General features: G+C 53.3%; 1 protein-coding gene and 1 long non-coding RNA gene across 3 annotated transcripts in view; one reads left to right on the top strand and one right to left on the bottom strand.

Annotated features, from left to right (window-relative positions):
- LOC308606295 overlaps window positions 1-19518 on the top strand; it is a 34193-nt gene that overhangs the window by 13120 nt on the left and 1555 nt on the right. Inside the window, exon 3 of the long non-coding RNA XR_014013794.1 lies at window positions 4692-4818. This is a non-coding gene — a long non-coding RNA (uncharacterized lncRNA). The remainder of the gene's footprint in view (window positions 1-4691; window positions 4819-19518) is intronic.
- Window positions 11883-19518, bottom strand: part of ZDHHC7 (zDHHC palmitoyltransferase 7) — a 28493-nt gene continuing 20857 nt past the window's right edge. For both annotated transcript variants that reach the window (XM_081216975.1, XM_081216974.1), the window contains 5 exons: window positions 16780-16904; window positions 15817-15913; window positions 15299-15380; window positions 14488-14618; window positions 11883-13847 (listed from right to left, as the gene is read on the bottom strand). In XM_081216975.1, coding sequence (XP_081073101.1) covers window positions 13671-13847; window positions 14488-14618; window positions 15299-15380; window positions 15817-15913; window positions 16780-16904 — 612 coding nt within the window. In that variant the 3' untranslated portion in view covers window positions 11883-13670. The remainder of the gene's footprint in view (window positions 13848-14487; window positions 14619-15298; window positions 15381-15816; window positions 15914-16779; window positions 16905-19518) is intronic.

The raw sequence follows: 19518 nt of genomic DNA, 5'->3' as shown, positions 1-19518 counted from the left end.
GGCTTAAAGGGGGGCCTAACCCAGCCTGGGGTGACCAGAGAAGGCTCCCTGGAGGAGGTGGTGACGGAGTCAGGCCTTAAACAGTGTGTGAAAAGTAGTCGTTCATTTTTCCATCTGTGTGATTAACAAGCATCTATACCATGTCTACAGAGTACGAATGCCAAGTCAGGTGTTGGGAAAACGAGGGCACATCAAGTGTTGGCCCTGGGAGATTTGAGGCCAGGAAAGTGGCGAGGATGTCTCAGACCTCCCTTTCCAGGCTGCACGGGGCCGGGGCGTGGCCAGGCTGGGTGCGGGAGTGCTGGCAGGGCTGTCCCCGCATGGGGATCAGAGCCAGGGGCCCGCAGCCCGTTCGGTATCGGAGAGCCGTGTGGTGGAGTAGCGTGTGGCTGAGGACGAGAGGAGGTGGTGCTTCCTCTGGTTGAAACAACTTCCAAGATACATCGTTCAGTGAAAAACAGCAGAGTGCCACACTGCAGGATGGGGCCGTTATGCTACATACGTGTGCACGTGTGTGTGTGAGTACACGTACGGGACGCCCAGGACACGGACTGGCAAGTCTCTCACCCACCTGAGACCCTGCTCCTGGGAGGATGTTTGCTGCTCATTTGAGGAGCCCACGGGGTTGCAGAAAGCCAGCAGGGCCGGGGGGAGAGGGGACAGGCCCAGAGCGGGCGAGCAGGGCTGGGGTGAGGGCCCGCCCCGACGGGGCTGCCGCGTGGCATTGAGGTGGAGGCTTGTCATATGTATGCAAACATGAGATGGGGTGTCACTCAGCCGTGACCCGCTCCGCCACGCATGAGCCTCAAAGACATGCTGAGTGAAGGAAGCCAGGCACAGCGTGTGAGTCCGTCCACAAGCAGTGTCCAGAACAGGCAAATCCATAGAGACTGAGTACGTGAATGGTCGCTGGGGGCTGCGGAAGGGGGAGTGAGTGATGTTGGGTCTGGGGCTTTTTGGGGGATGATGGAAATGCTTTGCAGCTAAACAGAGGTAGTGGTTACACAACACTGTGAAGGTACCAAATGCCACTGGATTGTCTACTTGTCTACTTTAAAATGGTCAGTTGTTTTTCTTTCTTTTTTTTTTTTTTTTTGCGGTACGCGGGCCTCTCACTGCTGTGGCCTCTCCCGTTGCGGAGCACAGGCTCTGGACGCGCAGGCTCAGCGGGCATGGCTCACGGGCCCAGCCGCTCTGCGGCATGTGGGATCTTCCCGGACTGGGGCACGAACCCGTGTCCCCTGCATCGGCAGGCGGACTCTCAACCACTGCACCACCAGGGAAGCCCTTTTTTTTTTTTTATTGAAGTATAGTTGATTTACAGTGTTGTGTTAATTTCTGCTGCACAGCAAAGTGATTCAGTTATACATATATATTATTTTTCATATTCTTTTCCATTCTGGTCTATCATAGGATATTGAATATTGTTGCCTGTGCTCTACAATAGGACCTTGTTGTTTACCCATCCTCTGTGCAAAGACATAGCTGCTCACCCCAAGCTCCCACAGTCCCCTCCCCCTTGGCAACCACAAGTCTGTTCTGTATGTCTGAGAGTCTCTTTCTGTTTCAGAGATATGTTCACTTGTGCCATATTTTAGATTCCACATATAAGTGATATCATATGGTAGTTGTCTTTCTCTTTCTGACTTACCTCATTTAGTATGATAATCTCTAGTTGCATCCATGTTGCTGCAAATGGCATTATTTCATTGTTTTTTTATGGCTGAGTAGTATTCCATTGTATATATGTACCACATCTTCTTTATCCATTCATCTGTCAATGGACATTTCGGTTGTTTCCACATCTTGGCGATTGTGAATAGTGCTGCTATGATCATAAGGATGCATGTATCTTTTTGAATTACAGTTTTGTCTGGACATATGCCCAGGACTGGGATTGCTGGATCACATGGTAGCTCTATTTTTAGTTTTTAAGGAACCTCCATATTGTTTTCCATTGTGACTGTACCAGTTTACATTCCCAATAACAGTACAGGAGGGTTCCCTCTTCTCCACACCCTCTCCAGCATTTATTATTTGTAGACTTTTTAATGATGGCCATTCTGACGGGTGTGAGGTGGTACCTCATTGTAGTTTTGATTTGCATTTCTCTAATAATTAGCGACGTTGAGCATCTTTTCATGTGCCTGTTGGCCACCTGTATGTCTTCTTTGCAGAAATGTCTATTTAGGTCTTCTGCCCATTTTCAGTTGGGTTGTTTTTTTGTTGTTGAGTTGTATGAGCTGTTTGTATATTTTGGAAATTAAGCCCTTGTTGGTCATATCATTTGCAAACATTTTCTCCCGTTCTATAGGTTCTCTTTTCATTTTGTTGATGGTTTCCTTCGCTGTGCAAAAGCTTGTAAGTTTGTTTAAGTCCCATTTGTTTATTTTCGCTTTTACTTCTGTTGCCTTGGGGGACTGACTTAAGAGAACAGTGGTATGATTTATGTCAGAAAATGTCTTGCCTCTATGCTCTTCTAGGAGTTTTATGGTTGTCCTCTCTTACATTTAGGTCTTTAAGCCATTTTGAGTTTATTTTTGTGTATGGTGTGAGGGTGTGTTCCAGCTTCATTGATTTACGTGCAGCTGTCCCGCTTTTCCAGCACCACTTGCTGAAGAGACTGTCGTTTTCCCATTGTATATTCTTGCCTCCTTTGTCGAAGATTAATTGACCATAGGTGTGGGGGCTTATTTCTGGGCTCTCTATTCTGTTCCATTGATCCATATGTCTGTTTTTGTGCCAATACCATGCTGTTTTTATTACTGTAGCTTTGTAGTATTGTCTGAAGTCTGGGAGCATTATGCCTTAAAATGGTCAGTTTTATGTTATGTGAATTTTGCCCCCATAAATTCTTTTAAAAGAATTCAAACGTTGTCCCGATGACTGTGCATGTGAGGACGGCCGCCCCGGGCCCCAGGCAGCTGGCCAGGGAAGAATGGGGTCCAGGCAGCCATGAATCTGCATTTCTAGGTGAAACCTCCTGTTTTGCAGATGGGAGCAACTGACTGTGGGTATTTGACCCACCCATGGGGGCTGGTTCCAGGTCACGGCCACCAGTCTGTGGCCTCTGCCCAAGAGCATCCACCCTTGGTCCAGAGTGCCTTGACGGCTGCCCACAGGCCTCGGGCTTTGCTGGGAAACAGGAGGGCAGATGGAAAAGTACCCCCAGTGGGGAGAGAGTCCCAGACAAACTGAAGACGCTGGTGGTTTTCAAAGACACGAGCTGCAGCCTCTTAAAATTCCCCAGGCCTCCCTGCCATGGATAAAATGCTTTCTGGGGAGATTGCAAATGTTTGCTCTGGTGGGACTTTGTTATAAATGGACTTGGTTTTGTTTAGTTGGTTACGGTTTTATTTGGTTAAAAAAAACCAACCCTGCAAGATCATCTTAACTGAGGACTCCATGTTAATCCAAAAAAACCAAGAAAGGGCAAACAAGACGGACGAGGAGTCTGACTGCCTGCTGCACGTCGGGTCTGGCTGCAAAGCCCTTCCTCGGACCAGCCTGTCATAGTTGCTACCGTTTCTGGAGTGCCTACTGTGTACCAACTGTCCCGGTCAGCCCTGTATGGTTCCTTCTTTCTAATCCTCCCAAAGGCTTCACAAGGCAGGAACTGTTGTTGCATTGTTTTAAAGATGAGGAAGCTGAGGCCCAGAGAGGTGAAGGTGCTTGCCCCAGGTCACACAGCTGGGAGGTGGCAGGGATGGACATTGTAGCCTGTCTGGCTCTTTCAGTGGTATCTCACAGCCACTTAGGCTGAAAACCAGACCTGCCCTCAGAGTAACCCTCACGGAGGCCACCTGGTCACCGAGATTTCTGGGGCGCTGAGCAGGGTCTTGTGTCTGCCAGAGAGCCTGCAAGTCCACCGGTGAGCAACCATCCCCCGGTGCCCAGATGGCAAGGTGTCACCCAGGCCGAGGCCAGAGAAAGGCCATGTGCAGACCCCCCTCCCTGGCCACTTAAACCCGCACCCCTGCATCCCATTGGGGTGGCTATCCACAGCAGATGCAACCCCTGATCCCACCAAGGACCCCTTCCTAACAATCCACCCGAGAGGGAAATGTCTTTGAAATTCCTGATCTTGAGAAGTCCGTTTGCTTTGCTTCTGGGCTTTGGGGGAGATGGTCAGCCCATCTTTAAGAAATCTGCTTCAGATGAGCCCCCGCCCCACCCAGCCGATGACCTTTGTGTCTGTGCACATGTGTTAACCCCTCAACATCTTCTCTGAGCCTGGTAGGCTGACACGTGAGCTTCACCAGCTCTTCCAACCCCAGTGTTCTCTGATTTTAACCAGCTCCAATTCTGAGTTCACTGCCAAGCCTTTTCCTGCCCCAGGGCCTTTGTACAGCCCTTCCCTCCCCCAGGGGCCCTCCCTGATTCTTCTTTCTCTGTAATACTCTCGCTAATGCTCCCTCTCCCTGCTGCTCTGTTCTTTTATAGCACGAATCACAGCATATAATTATACGTTTAATTTCTTATATTTGTGTTTACTGAGGGCAGAGGCCTCACCAGCACACAGTAGGTGTTCAGTAAATATTTGTGGACCGGCCGGATGCACCAATGTTGTAGGAATTTTTCTGTGGCCTGAGCAGTGTGCAGTGCCCACGCATTTGCTATCCCATGGCGCCCTCTGGTGGACATTAGGCAGATGCCAGGCTGAGACTAACCCCTTTCTCTTCTCCTTTCAGCATCGTCCCCAGCCCCGTGCCACCTGGGACCTGGCCACCAAGGTGTGGCCACCATCGGTGACGTGAGTACATGAAGCAGCAGAAATGGGTCTTCCTGGAGTTCTGTGAGCTGCTTCTGGATGAGCAGGTGAGTTGGAAGTCAGCCAGCTTCTCACATTATTATCATTAATAATATTGTCATTGTTATTAAATAGCGTTAGTAATGTTCAACATAGAACACTCACTGTGCACCACCCGTGGACCCCTGAGCAGCCTCTCCCTGTCGTCGCCTGGGTCCCTTCCCTCTCTCCTCTTCCAGGTGGTGATGGAGACCGTGGTGGGTATGTCCCTGTCATTAACCTATCTCCATCGCCCCTGGATTTGCATTAAAGCTCACGGGGAAAAGATCAAGCGAGTTTATATCCTGAGCCAGGGAATGTGATGCTGTGGGACACACATCCCAGACACTCAGAAAGCAGAGTCTGAATATCAGAGGAAGCCCACAAGTTCCCAGTTGGGCCTGGCACCTGCATACATGTTGAGCACAACACAGAAGCTTCCGGCGCGGGCGCGGGCGCGGGCGCGGGCGCAGCTCCGGGAAATCGACAGGTATTGCTCAAGTCTGAGGGAGGCGTGGATCAGCCTGCAGACAAGGGTGAAGTTCATCTGGCATATACTTTGCGGTTCAAACCCTGAACTGAAAATATTATCGAAAAAACCTCGGTGAAGGCTTTATTGTTCTCGACTTCTCTGTTGATTCAAGAAGCTATTACTTTTTACTGTTTTTACTTTAAAAAATAAAACCAGAGAAGGATCTAGGTTAGAAAAATGTGCTTTTATTCTAGCCAAAGCGCCCGTGGGGAAATCCCTCCTTTCTCCCTACCTGTGAGAACCTGGGCACATCCTGTAACCTTGATGAAGCTCAGTTTTCTGGTCTATAAAATGGGTATATACTGTTACCTGCCTGAAGGTCGTAGGGACAATGCAATCAGATCATGTATAGGAAGGCAGTTTGGAAACCGGAAACGTCAAAACCGTGTCCTGGTGATCATTACTATTCTTTAACCTTGCACTTGGAGCTTTTCTTGGAACTCAAGCAAGTTCTACCAAGTTCTACCAGCCTGGGGACGGTGCTGGTTTGTCAGAGGGCTGGTTGCTGCCTGTGAGCCTCAGTTTCCTGGTGCCCATGGGCCTGTTGACCTGTGGCTAGATGGCACGTCAAGCTTGGCTGTCCCACGCCGGGCGCCTGCTCGGGGGAGGATTTCAGGGCTGGTGCGCCGGTGTGCCTGTGGACTCAGGATAACACTGTGTCTCGAATGAGCCAGAGCTTGTGTACCCAAAGGACCATGTCCGCTTCAAAGTGGGCCCCGGCCACCTCCGCACTGATTTGATGATGTCTCCGGGCCTTAAGACAGGCCTGCCACTTAGGGGAAGTGGCTTCAGAGCTGGGTGACCCCTTCCTCGGGGTGGCTGGGAAGCAGCCAGGGTCACTGCAGGGCGGCAGGTCCGCGAAGACTGCCCTGCGCTGCCGCAGGTCTCACCAAACCCCAGCAGCAGCCGGGATGCTAGCTCTGCAGGACTGCGACTCTCCCCTCCCACGGGACACCGCTGAAGGGACCGCCCCCCCACTCACTGACGCATTTCCTGCGTAAATAATCTGCCTTTTTCTGCCTTCAGCCCGTATGAGCCGTGTCACCGTCCAGGCTTGTCTCGTTAAGCCCTAGGCAGGCCTCAGAATGAGGAGGCTCTAAACACCCTTTTAAAGTAGACGGCAAGCGGCTCAACTCAGTAGCCTTCTTTTCTGGGTCCTGTACTCAAAAACACTGTTTATTCTACAAACCTATGAGGACTTAAACATTGAGATTTTCTGAAAGGCTGGTCACCTCAGCAAATCCAAATGCCCTCCTTGCTCTCTGTTCCCCTCCTGTTTCGACTTTATACAGACGTGCGTGTGTGCCCGTGCGTGTCATCCTGACATAGGCATGTAAGCGAGGATTGTCCTCTTCACTCACACAAGCGAAATACGTTTCAACGTTGCCAAATGGTTAATACTTTGCGCAGCTACTATAGGGTAATTAACGCTTCCCATGTTGGCTGACATCTAGACTTTGCTACTCGAAGTGTGGGCCACGGACCAGCAGCAACAGCACCACCAGGAGTTGGTTAGAAATGCAGAGAGTCTCAGGCCGCACCCAGGACCTGCTGAATCAGAATCTAAAGTTTACTCGGATGCAGGGAATTTGTATGTCCATTAAAGTGTCAGTGTGTAAAATGTTGGATGTATTTGGACAACACGGTGATGTCCTCACGAGAAGAAGGCCTTGCAGGGCGTTCATTTCTGTGGGTTCTCATGTGTAAACGACTCCTGAGAAGAACCTGGGGGCGTTAGGGACCCAAGTAAATGTAAGTGCTTGCTCCCAGCTCATCTCCACTCAGCCTTCCAAGTCGTGCTTCTTTGGGATGTTCCAGCACTGGAAAAATAATCACAACCATAGAGCCAAGTGTCTGTTGCCCACCTGGGTGGAGAGAGGAGATGACCAAAAAACGGGCCGGATATTTTTAGGAACGATGGGCTGACGCCACAGGAAGGGAGACGGCATAACGGTGGCAACACCAACTTTCATGAGTTGGAATTAAATGATGTCATCGCTGATTCCTGCAGCTGTTTAGTCTTACCTGGAGTTGCTGTGTTTGTGTTACTTGGAAAACGTGTGGTGACCATGTGACCTGCAACCAGGTCACCATTCCTGTGGCACCACCTTTAAAGCTCTGGGAGGTCCACATGGTCTGGAGCAGCTCGTCGCCCTTGGCCTAGGGCTGGGTAGGAGCCTTCATTTCTCCCTTCTTGACTCGTTTCCACACCATGTCCTCAAGGATGACAATCAAAACGAGGAGATGCAATAAAAGAAGCAGCATAATTAAACCCCAAACGTTTCATTTGGTTTGAACATTGCTTCTTTATCAATTTGAGGTCTCAAGTACCTCCCCCCAAAATTCCTCAAAACAAAGTATGTGCCACGAATGCTTGCATTTGCAACCCCCAGAGCAGTGATGCCGACCATTAACTCTCTACCAGACCCACCACAGCAATCACCTTGGCTGGCGTTTTCAAGTGGTGTGCTATTTCTTCGGGATTTAGTCTTGGTAGGTTTCTGATTCTAGGAATTGATCCTCTTCTTCTGGGTTATCCAGTTTGCCGGCCCGTAATTGTTCGTAGTGGTCTCTTGTGACCATTCTTTTTCCTCTGGCATTGGTTATAATGTCTGGTTTTTCATCTCTAGTTTTATTAAGTCTGCACAGACATTTAACTAGTACAGAGATTGAGACAGTGATCAAAAATCTCCCAACAAAGTAAAGTCCAGGAATAGATGGCTTCACTGGTAAATTCCACCAAACATTTAAGGAAGAATTAATGCCATTCCTTCTCAAACTCTTTCAAAAAACTGAAAAGGTGGAAACACTTCCAAACTGATTTTATGAGGCCAGCATTACCCTGATACCAAAGCCAACGACACCACAAGAAAAAACTACAGGCCAATATCCCTGATGAACATGGATGCAAAAATCCTCCATAAAACAAAACACCAACAAACTGAATCCAACAGCACATTAAAAGAATCGTATGCCATGACCAAGTGGGATTTATATTTGGAATGCAAGGATGTTTCAACAAACAAAAATCAATCAATGTGATACACCATATTAACTGAATAAAAGATAAAAGATATGATCGCCTCTATAGAAGCAAAAAAAAAAGCATTTGACAAAATTCAACCCCCTTTCATGATAAAAACTCTCAACAAGCTAGGAATAGAAGGAAAGTAACTCAACATAATAAAGGCTATATATAAAAAGCCCACAATTAATATCAGACTCAATAGTGAAAAACTGAAAGCTTTTCCTCTAAACCAGAAACAAGGCAAGGATGCCCGCTCTCACCTCTTCTATTTAACATAGTACTGGAAGTCCTAGCCAGAGCAGTTAGGCAAGAAAAAGAAGTAAAAGGCATTCAAATTGGAAAGGAAGAAATAAAATTGTTCCCATTGGCAGACAACGTAATGTTGCAAACTCTAAAGATGCCACCAAAAAACTGCTAAAACTAATAAATTCAGTAAAGTTGCAGAATACAAAATCAACATGCAAAAATCAGTTGCATTTCTATACCCTAACCACAAACTACCTGAAGGAAATTAGGAAAATAATCCTATTTACAATGGCACCAAAAAGAATAAAATACTTAGGAATAAACTTAACTAAGGAGGTAAAAGACTTGTATACTGAAAACTACAGAACGCTGATCAAAGAAATTAAAGAAGAAACAAACAAATGGAAAGACATCCATGTTTCTGGATCAGAAGACTTAATATTGTGAAAGTGTCCATACTACCCAAATATAGCTACAGATTCAGCACAATCCCTATCAAAATCCCAACAGTATTTTTTTACAGAAATAGAGAAAACTCTAAAATTCATATGGAACCACAAAAGACCACAAAGAGCCAAATCACTCTTGAGAAAGAACAAAGCTAGAGGCCTCACACTTTCTAGATTCAAAATATATCACAAAGCTCTTGTAATCAAAACCGTATAGTACTGGCATGAAGACAAACATATAGACCAATGGAACAGAATACAGAGCCCAGAAATAAAACCACGTGTGTACGGTCAGCTGGTCTTCAACAAGGGTGCCAGTGTTGCATGACGGGGAAAGGACAGTCTCTTCAGCAAGTGATTTTTAGAAAACTAGACATCCACATATCTTACACCACAGAGACTGGACCCTTACCTTACACTGCACATAAAACACATCAACTCCAAGTGGGTCAGACTTAAACAAGAGGCCTGAAACTCCTAGCATAGCACACAGGGATTGAAAAGTGTCCATACAACCTGTGCATGGATGTTTATGACAGCTTTACTCATCATTGCGAAAACTTGGAGGCAAGCATGGTGCCCTTAGGTGGACGAATGGATAAACTGTGGCACAGCCAGAGAGCAGAATACTATTCAGCACTAAAGAGAAATGCCCTGTCAAGCCGTGAAAAGACACGGAGGAACCTTAAAGGCATATTACTGTGTGAAAGAAGCCAATCTGAAAAGGCTACTTTATGGTTCCAACTCTATGAGATTGTGAAAAAAGGCAAAACCATGAAGACAGTAAAAAGATCAGTGGTTGCCAGTGTGGGCAAGGGAGTGGAGGGATAGGTAGGCAGAACACATAAGATTTCTAGGGCATTGAAAATACTTGAAGTGCTGACATAATGGTGGATACACGGCATCAGACACTTGTCCAAACCCATGGAATGTACACCACCAAGAGTGAACCTAACGTAACTGTGGACTCTGGGTGGTGATGACGTGTCAGTGTAGGTTCATCAGTTCATCAGTGACAAGTGCACCATCTGGCGGAGACGCCGACAGTGCGGGGAGGCTGTGCGTGTGTGGGGACAGCGGGTATGTGGGAACTCTATCTTCCTCTCAATTATACTGTGCACCTAAAACTGCTCTTAAAAAAGCAGTCTTTTAAAAAACTCTTGGAAATTAAAACAGCCTGAATAAAATATCCAATAGAAGAGATAGAAGACAAAGTTAGGTATATTTTCCAGAAAACAGAGGAGACAATGAGAGGAAAACAGAGGAGAGTCTAGGCAGCCAAATATGTAAAAGTCAGAGAAATAAGAAACTGGAGAGGGTGAAACTCCCAAAGACAGAACACGGCAGTCTTTTTTTTTTATTGGCTGTGTTGGGTCTTCATTGCTGTGCATGGGCTTTCTCTAGTTGCAGCGAGCGGAGGCTACTTTTCTTTGTGTTGCGCGGGCTTCTCATTATGGTGGCTTCTCTTGTCGTGGAGCACGGGCTCTAGGCATGTGGGCTTCAGTAGTTGTGGCTCGCGGGCTCTAGAGCTCAGGCTCAGTAGTTGTGCTCCACAACTAGTAGTTTTAGTTGCTCCGCGGCATGTGGGAATCTTCCCGGACCAGGGCTCGAACCTGTGTCCCCTGCATTGGCAGGCGGATTCTTTACCACTGCGCCACCCGGGAAGCCCCTGGAACACAGCACTTTTGCCAGAACCGAGGAGCACGTGTCTCAGGTGGAAAGGGTTCACCAAGCATTAGCACAAGGCATCAAGGCAGAGGACTGTTGACTTTGAGGAACCAAGGACTAAAAAGAAGATAGTGAAGGCTTCCTGAGTTAAAAAAAAAAAAGGCAGGTTGTCTGAGACAGGAACCGGAAGTTCCCGGACCCTCTCGGCGGCAAAGCTGGGAGGCCGCAGTGGGGTCTCCAAAGTGCACAGAGACCCCGTAATTTCCACGCCTCCCATCAGTCCTGGGGCAGAGCCATTCCTTCCGTAAAGATCAGCACCCGGCTCGGGGAGCGCTCGCTGACCCAGCCGCACACCTGCAGTTGGCCGCAGCTTCCCTGTGTCCTGTGTAAGGAGCAATCCGGTTTCATACTGGATCCTCAGTCAACACTGTGGGCAGCTGACCTGTCACTGAAGGCTCCAGAGTGCTACTCTGGGATCAACAGGGATTTTACGGGCACCCCGCCCACTGTTCCTGGGCTTTTCCCAGGCCGCCTCTCCTTCAGGATACTTCTCTGCTTGAGCAGCCAAACCCAAATCTCCTAATGGAAGACAGGATTCAGCCACCTTCCTAGTTGGGTCATCTTTTCATTTTCCATTTTAATGCAGACGTCATCTGAGATGAGCCTATAAAACATCCCAACAGGAAGAACACAAAACGCGACACAATTCTGCAGAGCCACAAACACAAGCCTGAGGGTAGCCGCCGGCGCAGCAGCGTGCTCGGGGACGTGCCTGCAAGCCCGGCCAGTGCTCCCCTACGCGGTGGCCACCCTTGCTTCGCCTCTCTGGGTCCCTCCCTTGAGTGCAAGTACTAGTAGACACACTGTTGAATGAAGTTGTGGGCACCTGAGATGCTGGATGGAAGAGAGTGATCTTTAAAATTTTTATTTCCAAGTGCACTAAAAAAATGGGATGTTTAGGACAAAGCTAAGTGAGATCAGTTGCGTCGACTGGAAGTAAAATGTTAAATGTGGAGACGGCGACCTTTGGGAGAGCGGCTCACTTGTCCCCGGCGATGATGGGGCTCTGGAAGCAGCAGTGGGGACCGCAGCGGCCCGGGTGCAGGTGTCAGAGCCGAGCACGGAAACATGCCAACGACCCACCAAGAACTGCGCCACTGAACAAACGGCTGGAGGATGTCAACTGGTGGCTTTATTTCTTAAAAAAGTTACATTGAAAGAAGAGGTTGAAAAGTCAAGTATACTTGATTTGCACATATTTGCCAAGTCTCACAGGATTCAACCACTTTGATAATTGTTTTTATTGATAACCAGGATATACATATGAAAAGCCTCACATTGAAGCCCAGTACACACGCTCAACCCAGATGACAGATACTGCAGAAGATCTCGGGGAAACCCATGTCTCCTGTTCTGTTAGTCCTCTGGCTGCGACTCAGCGCCCCCCGTCACAGCCCACTTCCTGCAGTGCCTGAGTCCATTTCACACCCATCCCACAGCTTGCTTACTCAGCTAGGCTGCTGTCCAGTAGGCCCTTTGTGGTTCTGCGCCCGCAGTGGTAGAAACCCTGATCAGGACAGGGGACGGGTTAACGCAAACGAAAGCACAACAGCTCACAGATGAGCAGAGAGGCGTGGAGACCAGGAGGGAGACGCCCACTCTTCTCAGCGTGGGACGTGGGCTCAGGGGACCCCCCCAGACCTTGTCAGAGATGGCTTCCTCCTCAGTCCCGCGAAACACCGACAAACCAGGCAAGTTTAAGGCGAGTCCCCAGGGAGGGGGGCTGTTTGCTTTCTGGCATAATTTTAAGCTCTGCACCAAGGGTCCTATTTTATCGCTTGTGACGTGGGTAAAGAAACAAAATGATACCCCAAAAAGGTAAAAACTGAAAAATCAAACAAGCTGTCGCCATCCTGAGTACTGTCTGCAAGCGAGGCCCACGGGGCCCAGGGGCTCCTGCCTCGCGGCCCCCTCACCTCGTCAGGGCCGCGCGCGCCCCCTGCAGGCCAGCTGCGCGAGCATCAGGCTGCAGGTGCCAGGCCGCCACAGACGCTGCTCTCCTCTCACGGAGGGGCCGTTTACACGCTGCTCATTTGGCCGGAACCAAACAGGTCAGTGCCAAAGCCCTCTCACGCACTCAAGATTTTTTTAAAAAAATTAAAACAGGAGGGCAACAGAAGACCACACAGGAATGATTGTTCTTTGGATTGAGATATTCTCCAATATGCAATACATTCATAGTAAACCCCACGGGAGGGGGGACCCCGCGCAGCTCTCCCCTCTTCCCTGAAACGTCGGTTTCTAAAAAATAGCTTGTCTGTGGCACACGCCCATAACGTGTTATGTTGCCTGAACAACACAGCCCACTTTAAAACACACGTGCACGCACACACACAGACACGCGTGGACTTGCCCACAGGGTCAGGGCCCACCAGCCCCGGGTGGGGAGTGAAACTGCAGCCCTGCTGCTCCGTGCAGCGCCTGCGGCTCCTGCATCCAGGCCCCTCCTGGACCGAGGTGGGCCCTCGGGAACCACGGGGCCAGCGGGAGCTCCCCGAAGCCACCAGCCGCAGAATTCCTGGTCACTGGCTTGGCTCATTTTCTTCATGAGTGAGTAAAGCAGCTCAGTACACAGGATTTTAATAACCCGTGTAACAACCCGTGAAACTTCTTAAAAAATGCCAAGCATGTTAACAGAACTCCGAACTGTGCGGGAAGACAATGACATTTGGCTTCTTCGTGCAGCCACGTCCCTTTGTTACTGGACGGTGACACGGATCAGAGCGCCACCCAGTTAGTGTGGGAACTCCGCCATCTGTGACCGTAAACATATAAAACTCTGCTTGCTGCAAGCAACTGGTCTCCACTTGCCCTACTGGTCACAGATGAGCTGCTGATACCCCTTCCGACCCCAAATAAATAAAGTCCGTGAACAAGTCCCAGCACGATGAGAGAGCCTCACACCGAGAACTCGGGGCCCCCTTTCCTAGGTCTCGTCTGCAGTCGCCTGAATCGGAAGCCGACGAAGGGGTTCATCCACAGCAGCGAGGGGGGGCCCCCAAAGACAGACTTCATGCCTTCCCACCGCAGCCTCCGCTCCCACGTCGGCTTCTCACTCTTCAGCCTCTCAATCTCCTGGGGGAGAAAGAAAAGCAAGTGGGCGGCAGCGCCAGGAAAACCCTCAGCAGGTACGGGTCAGGCGAGCGGTGACAACAGGGGGAGCACCACCAGACTCACACGTCTCTCCCTCCGCACGTGGGAGCGAGGCGTCGGGGTCAGCAGCGGGAGCTCTCCTGGCACCAGCCCCGCGGCCCCCGAGTGCAGCCAGGCTGCAGCCACCAGTGGGGTGGACAGCCTAGGCAGCGCCAGAGGCAAAGGGGGAGCCACTCCTCCGGGCCAGGGATTGATCTTTTTTTCCACATCTTATATTACAAATATTTATCAAGCGCCTCCTCTGGGCCTTCAGTTCAAAGACATGAAGGCGACCAACTTCCTGCAGCAGCCAAGGGGCGCCGGCTCTCCCTGCCTGGCTCTGTGGACTCTCAAATCACAGGTACGCTTGAAACGCGAGCTGCACGCAGTGAGGGGGGCACGTGCGGCAACGCCGTCGCGGCCCCTCGGGGCTGCCCCGCCCACCTCCCAGGCAACACGCGGGCCCCTGCTGTCCCCAGCAGCGCTGCCCGCCACCTCGGGCCGCACCAAGGCCTGGCAGACGCGGCAGGGGAGGCGCATACGGCGGGGCAGGAGTGTACGGCGGGGGAGGAGGAGCTTGTACCGTTTCATCGCTGCAGATGGAGTGGATCTGGGTGCCGAACATGACTGCGGTGAAAGTGAAAAACAGCAGACCTTCAAGGCACAGGAAGACCAGCAGGATCACAGTGACCGGAGGTGAAAAACCACTGCACTCTGTGAACAAGAGGAGGCCGGCTATGACTGCACATCAGGGCGCGGCGAGCATCCCAGGCCACAGGCTGGAGGGGTTCGGCTCACGGAAGAGCCCCCTCCGTGCCGCCCTCGGGCCGGCGCCCATGGAGGCGGAAGGCAGCCCTGCCAGGCAAGAATCCACACCAGCACTTCCTGGTCGGCAGATTCGGAAGGTTCTGCGTTACTCCAGGTTTCTACTGAGACTGTATTCGTGCACTGCGTACTAAAATACAGCTAAAGCCAGAAAAGATGAGAGTCGTGTGTGCCTACACCTGTGAGCAGGCCTCGCTCGGGGTGCACACCCAAGTCCAGGGCCGCCCACTCGCGCCTGCCTGGCTACACTCGCGGGGCGACTTGTACTCAGCCACGCACGGTCGACCAGCCAGGGCACACACAGGCCTGCTGGGAACAATACGCATTCTCACCCGGTCTCAAAAATCTGCAAGGTGCAGAAACTATTAGCTGACTAAGGAAGACCAAGTGTATGTCCATGGCTTCATTATAGCAAAATGGCAGTGTGAGAACTGTCCCATACTCTTTTCTTAAGCTCAATTAACTCCTAAAATAACCGAGGATTTCCTTCGCAACTGGAGGATCCCTTCTCCCCCTGCCTCCCCTCCCCGCCACAGCGCACGTGCAGAGCGGCCCGCGCCTGCGCTTACCAGTCCACTGCCCTCGGACACAGGCGACGAACTGCAGCCCGCAGAGCACGAGCGCGTGCACGGACGCCAGCGCGATGTACATCTGCAGGGAGACACCCGTTAGCCCACGCGAGGACGAAAGGCCGCTGAACCGTACGTTTACTCCTGATCTCACGTGTCAGTGAAAATGAGTGAGGGAAGCAATAACAGCAGCAGGTGACATCCGCCTCGCCAGGACCACGCTGGACCAAGGACAGAAATCCACAGTGGGGAAATACGTTCCACCACTTCAAGAGCCTATGAACAACTGTGGTTCAAGGTATCTGGGAGGGAATTAAATCACAGTGAAACACCTAGAATAACACGAGCAGCGTACACTCATCTGGTGGACTACTTCCTACCAGTGACAGCACAGGTATAATTTGGGTCCCAGAGAAGATGCTGCAGGTCTGACGTCAGAATAGACTTGCTCGCTCCAGGTCAGGGTGCAGATAAAGAACTTAATACAAGTCACTCGCTACGTGAGTATCTTTACTCACAGTGAAGAGCACGAAGAACCGCTGGTTCTTTTCTCCGACACAGTTGTTCACCCAGGGGCAGTGATGATCCATCTTCCGAATACATCTTTTGCAAATACTGAAAAGGAGCAGTTAGATTTTCATTATTCCACGCTCTGAGGAAACACCACCCAATGAAGACAGCACTGGGAAGAAGCCACCCAGGGGGCCTCCTGCCCTGGGAAGGGGTCCCTGCAGGGGCTGGAGCTCAGGCTGCACCCGGGCAAGTTTCCCTCCAGTGGTGGGTGCTCGGGATGCCCTGCGGAAGGGGTCCCTGCAGGGGCTGGGCTCAGGCTGCACCTGCAAAGGGTTCCATCCAGTGGTGGGCGTTCACACTGCCTGGGGAAGGGGTCCCAGCAGCACTGGGTTCTCTGGCTGCACCGGGGCAGGGCTCCCTCCAGTGGTGGGCACTTGGACTGCACCATGAAGGGTGTCTGCCCTGGGGAAGCGGAGCCTGCAGTAGTGGGGGGCTCAGCCCCAAGTAAGGGTTACAGCAATGGTGGGTCTATGGCTACTGGGGAAAGGGTCCCTCCAGTGGTGGGTACTCAGGCTTCCCGGGGGCAGGGATTCCAGCAGTGCTCGGTTCTCTGGCTACCGTGAGGAAAGGGTCCCTCAGTGCTGGGTGCTCGGGTTGCCTAAGGAAAGGGGTCCCTGTAAGGGTGGGTGTGGGTGAACAGACTGCCCCGGGGAAGAAATTCTTCAGCGTGGGCTCTGGCTGCGCCGGGGAAGGGGCCCCTCCAGTCATGGGCACACGGGCTTCCCCGGGGCAGGCCTCCCAGCACTGGTGGAGGCACTGGCTGCCGCAGATAAGGGGTTCCTGCAGTGCTGGGTGCTCTGGTTGCCCTGGCAAAGGTGTCCCTTCAGTAGTGGGTGCTCGGGTCACCCTGGGGAAGGGGTCCCTGCAGTGATGGGCACTCGGGTTCCCCTGGGGGAGGGCCGCCATACCTGCAGTGGTGGGCACGCTCGGGCTTGATACAGCAGCACTTGGGGCACTTGTAGATCACTTCTCCAGGCTTCAGCTGCAAACTCTCCATGTATTCTTTAGTAGCATTCCCTTTAGGTACCGCCCCCTATGGTTTAATAACAATGTATTTTAGCTGGGGGGAAGGAAGGTTAAAAAACATCAGTAAATTTAGGAATTAGTCTTGGGTGTTATATATCATGATATAATTTATAATGCTGTAGTTGCCACTTATATTAATATGAAAAATAACTATTACTCAGGACCAGAAGTTTTATTTTTCATGAAAAATAACATACGCTTTAAAATGAATTCAACATATAGAGTGCGTCATCCTTCATAAGGCGAATCACCTGGGTTTTTCAAACTTCATGCAGGACGTGCCAGAGGTGAGGTGTGTTTGCGAAGCCACTCCAGCCCCAGGGCACACCTCCTGGGCAGGGTTCCCCTGATAAGCACAGGTTTCCTATCAGCTGCAGCTGGGCACCATGGCCTGTGGACTGGGAACAAGGCCAGGACCCCGTTTCTGTGCCCCACGGAGCCTGTCCTTCACACAGAAATGCACGTTTCCGGAGAAGGAGCCCCACTGGGAGGGAGCAGCAGAGCAGGGGTGCAGTGACAGGAGGGCACGGGGCGACGGGGGCGCAGTGACAGGAGGGCACGGGGCGACGGGGGCGCAGTGACAGGAGGGCACGGGGCGACGGGGGCGCAGTGACAAGGAAGGCACGGGGAGACGGCGCAGTGACAGGAGGGCACGAGGCGACGGGGGCGCAGTGACAGGAGGGCACGGGGTGACGGGGGCGCAGTGACAAGGAAGGCACGGGGAGACGGGGGCGCCGTGACAGGAGGGCACGGGGCGACGTGGGCGCAGTGACAGGAGGGCACGGGGCGACGGGGGCGCAGTGACAGGAGGGCACGGGGCGACGGGGGCGCAGTGACAGCAGGGCACGGGGCGACGGGGGCGCAGTGACAAGGAAGGCACGGGGCGACGGGGGCGCAGTGACAGGAAGGCACGGGGAGACGGGGGCGCAGTGACAGGAGGGCACGGGGAGACGGGGGCGCAGTGACAGGAGGGCACGGGGTGACGGGGGCGCAGTGACAGGAGGGCACGGGGTGACGGGGGCGCAGTGACAAGGAAGGCACGGGGAGACGGGGGCGCAGTGACAAGGAAGGCACGGGGAGACGGGGGCGCAGTGACAGGAGGGCACGGGGAGACGGGGGCGCAGTGACAGGAGGGCACGGGGCGACGGGGGCGCAGTGACAGGAGGGCACGGGGCGACGGGGGCGCAGTGACAGGAGGGCACGGGGTGACGGGGGTGCAGTGACAAGGAAGGCACGGGGAGACGGGGGTGCAGTGACAGGAGGGCACGGGGAGACGGCGCAGTGACAAGGAGGGCACGGGGCGACGGGGGCGCAGTGACAGGAGGGCACGGGGAGACGGGGGCGCAGTGACAAGGAAGGCACGGGGAGACGGGGGCGCCGTGACAGGAGGGCACGGGGTGACGGGGGTGCAGTGACAAGGAAGGCACGGGGAGACGGGGGTGCAGTGACAGGAGGGCACGGGGAGACGGCGCAGTGACAAGGAGGGCACGGGGCGACGGGGGCGCAGTGACAGGAGGGCACGGGGTGACGGGGGCGCAGTGACAAGGAAGGCACGGGGAGACGGGGGCGCCGTGACAGGAGGGCACGGGGCGACGTGGGCGCAGTGACAGGAGGGCACGGGGCGACGGGGGCGCAGTGACAGGAGGGCACGGGGCGACGGGGGCGCAGTGACAGCAGGGCACGGGGCGACGGGGGCGCAGTGACAGGAGGGCACGGGGAGACGGGGGTGCAGTGACAGGAGGGCACGGGGAGACGGGGGTGCAGTGACAGGAGGGCACGGGGAGACGGGGGCGCAGTGACAGGAGGGCACGGGGCGACGGGGGCGCAGTGACAGGAGGGCACGGGGAGACGGGGGCGCAGTGACAGGAGGGCACGGGGAGACGGGGGCGCAGTGACAGGAGGGCACGGGGCGACGGGGGCGCAGTGACAGGAGGGCACGGGGCGACGGGGGCGCAGTGACAGGAGGGCACGGGGCGACGGGGGCGCAGTGACAGGAGGGCACGGGGCGACGGGGGCGCAGTGACAAGGAAGGCACGGGGCGACGGGGGCGCAGTGACAGGAGGGCACGGGGCGACGGGGGCGCAGTGACAGCAGGGCACGGGGCGACGGGGGCGCAGTGACAAGGAAGACACGGGGAGACGGGGGTGCAGTGACAGGAGGGCACGGGGAGACGGGGGTGCAGTGACAGGAGGGCACGGGGTGACGGGGGTGCAGTGACAGGAGGGCACGGGGAGACGGGGGTGCAGTGACAGGAGGGCACGGGGAGATGGGGGTGCAGTGACAGGAGGACACGGGGTGACGGGGGTGCAGTGACAGGAGGACACGGGGAGACGGGGGTGCAGTGACAAGGAAGGCACGGGGAGACGGGGGTGCAGTGACAGGAGGGCACGGGGAGACGGGGGTGCAGTGACAGGAGGGCACGGGGAGACGGGGGCGCAGTGACAGGAGGACACGGGGAGACGGGGGCGCAGTGACAGGAGGGCACGGGGAGACGGGGGTGCAGTGACAGGAGGGCACGGGGAGACGGGGGCGCAGTGACAGGAGGACACGGGGAGATGGGGGCGCAGTGACAGGAGGGCACGGGGCGACGGGGGCGCAGTGACAGGAGGACACGGGGTGAC

The sequence above is a fragment of the Mesoplodon bidens genome, assembly GCF_964165515.1.
Source record: "Mesoplodon bidens genome assembly, chromosome: 18".
NCBI classification, from domain to species: Eukaryota; Metazoa; Chordata; class Mammalia; order Artiodactyla; family Ziphiidae; genus Mesoplodon; species Mesoplodon bidens.
The sequence above is the reverse complement of the archived record's forward strand: the minus strand, read 5'-3'. Positions and strand labels throughout refer to the sequence as shown.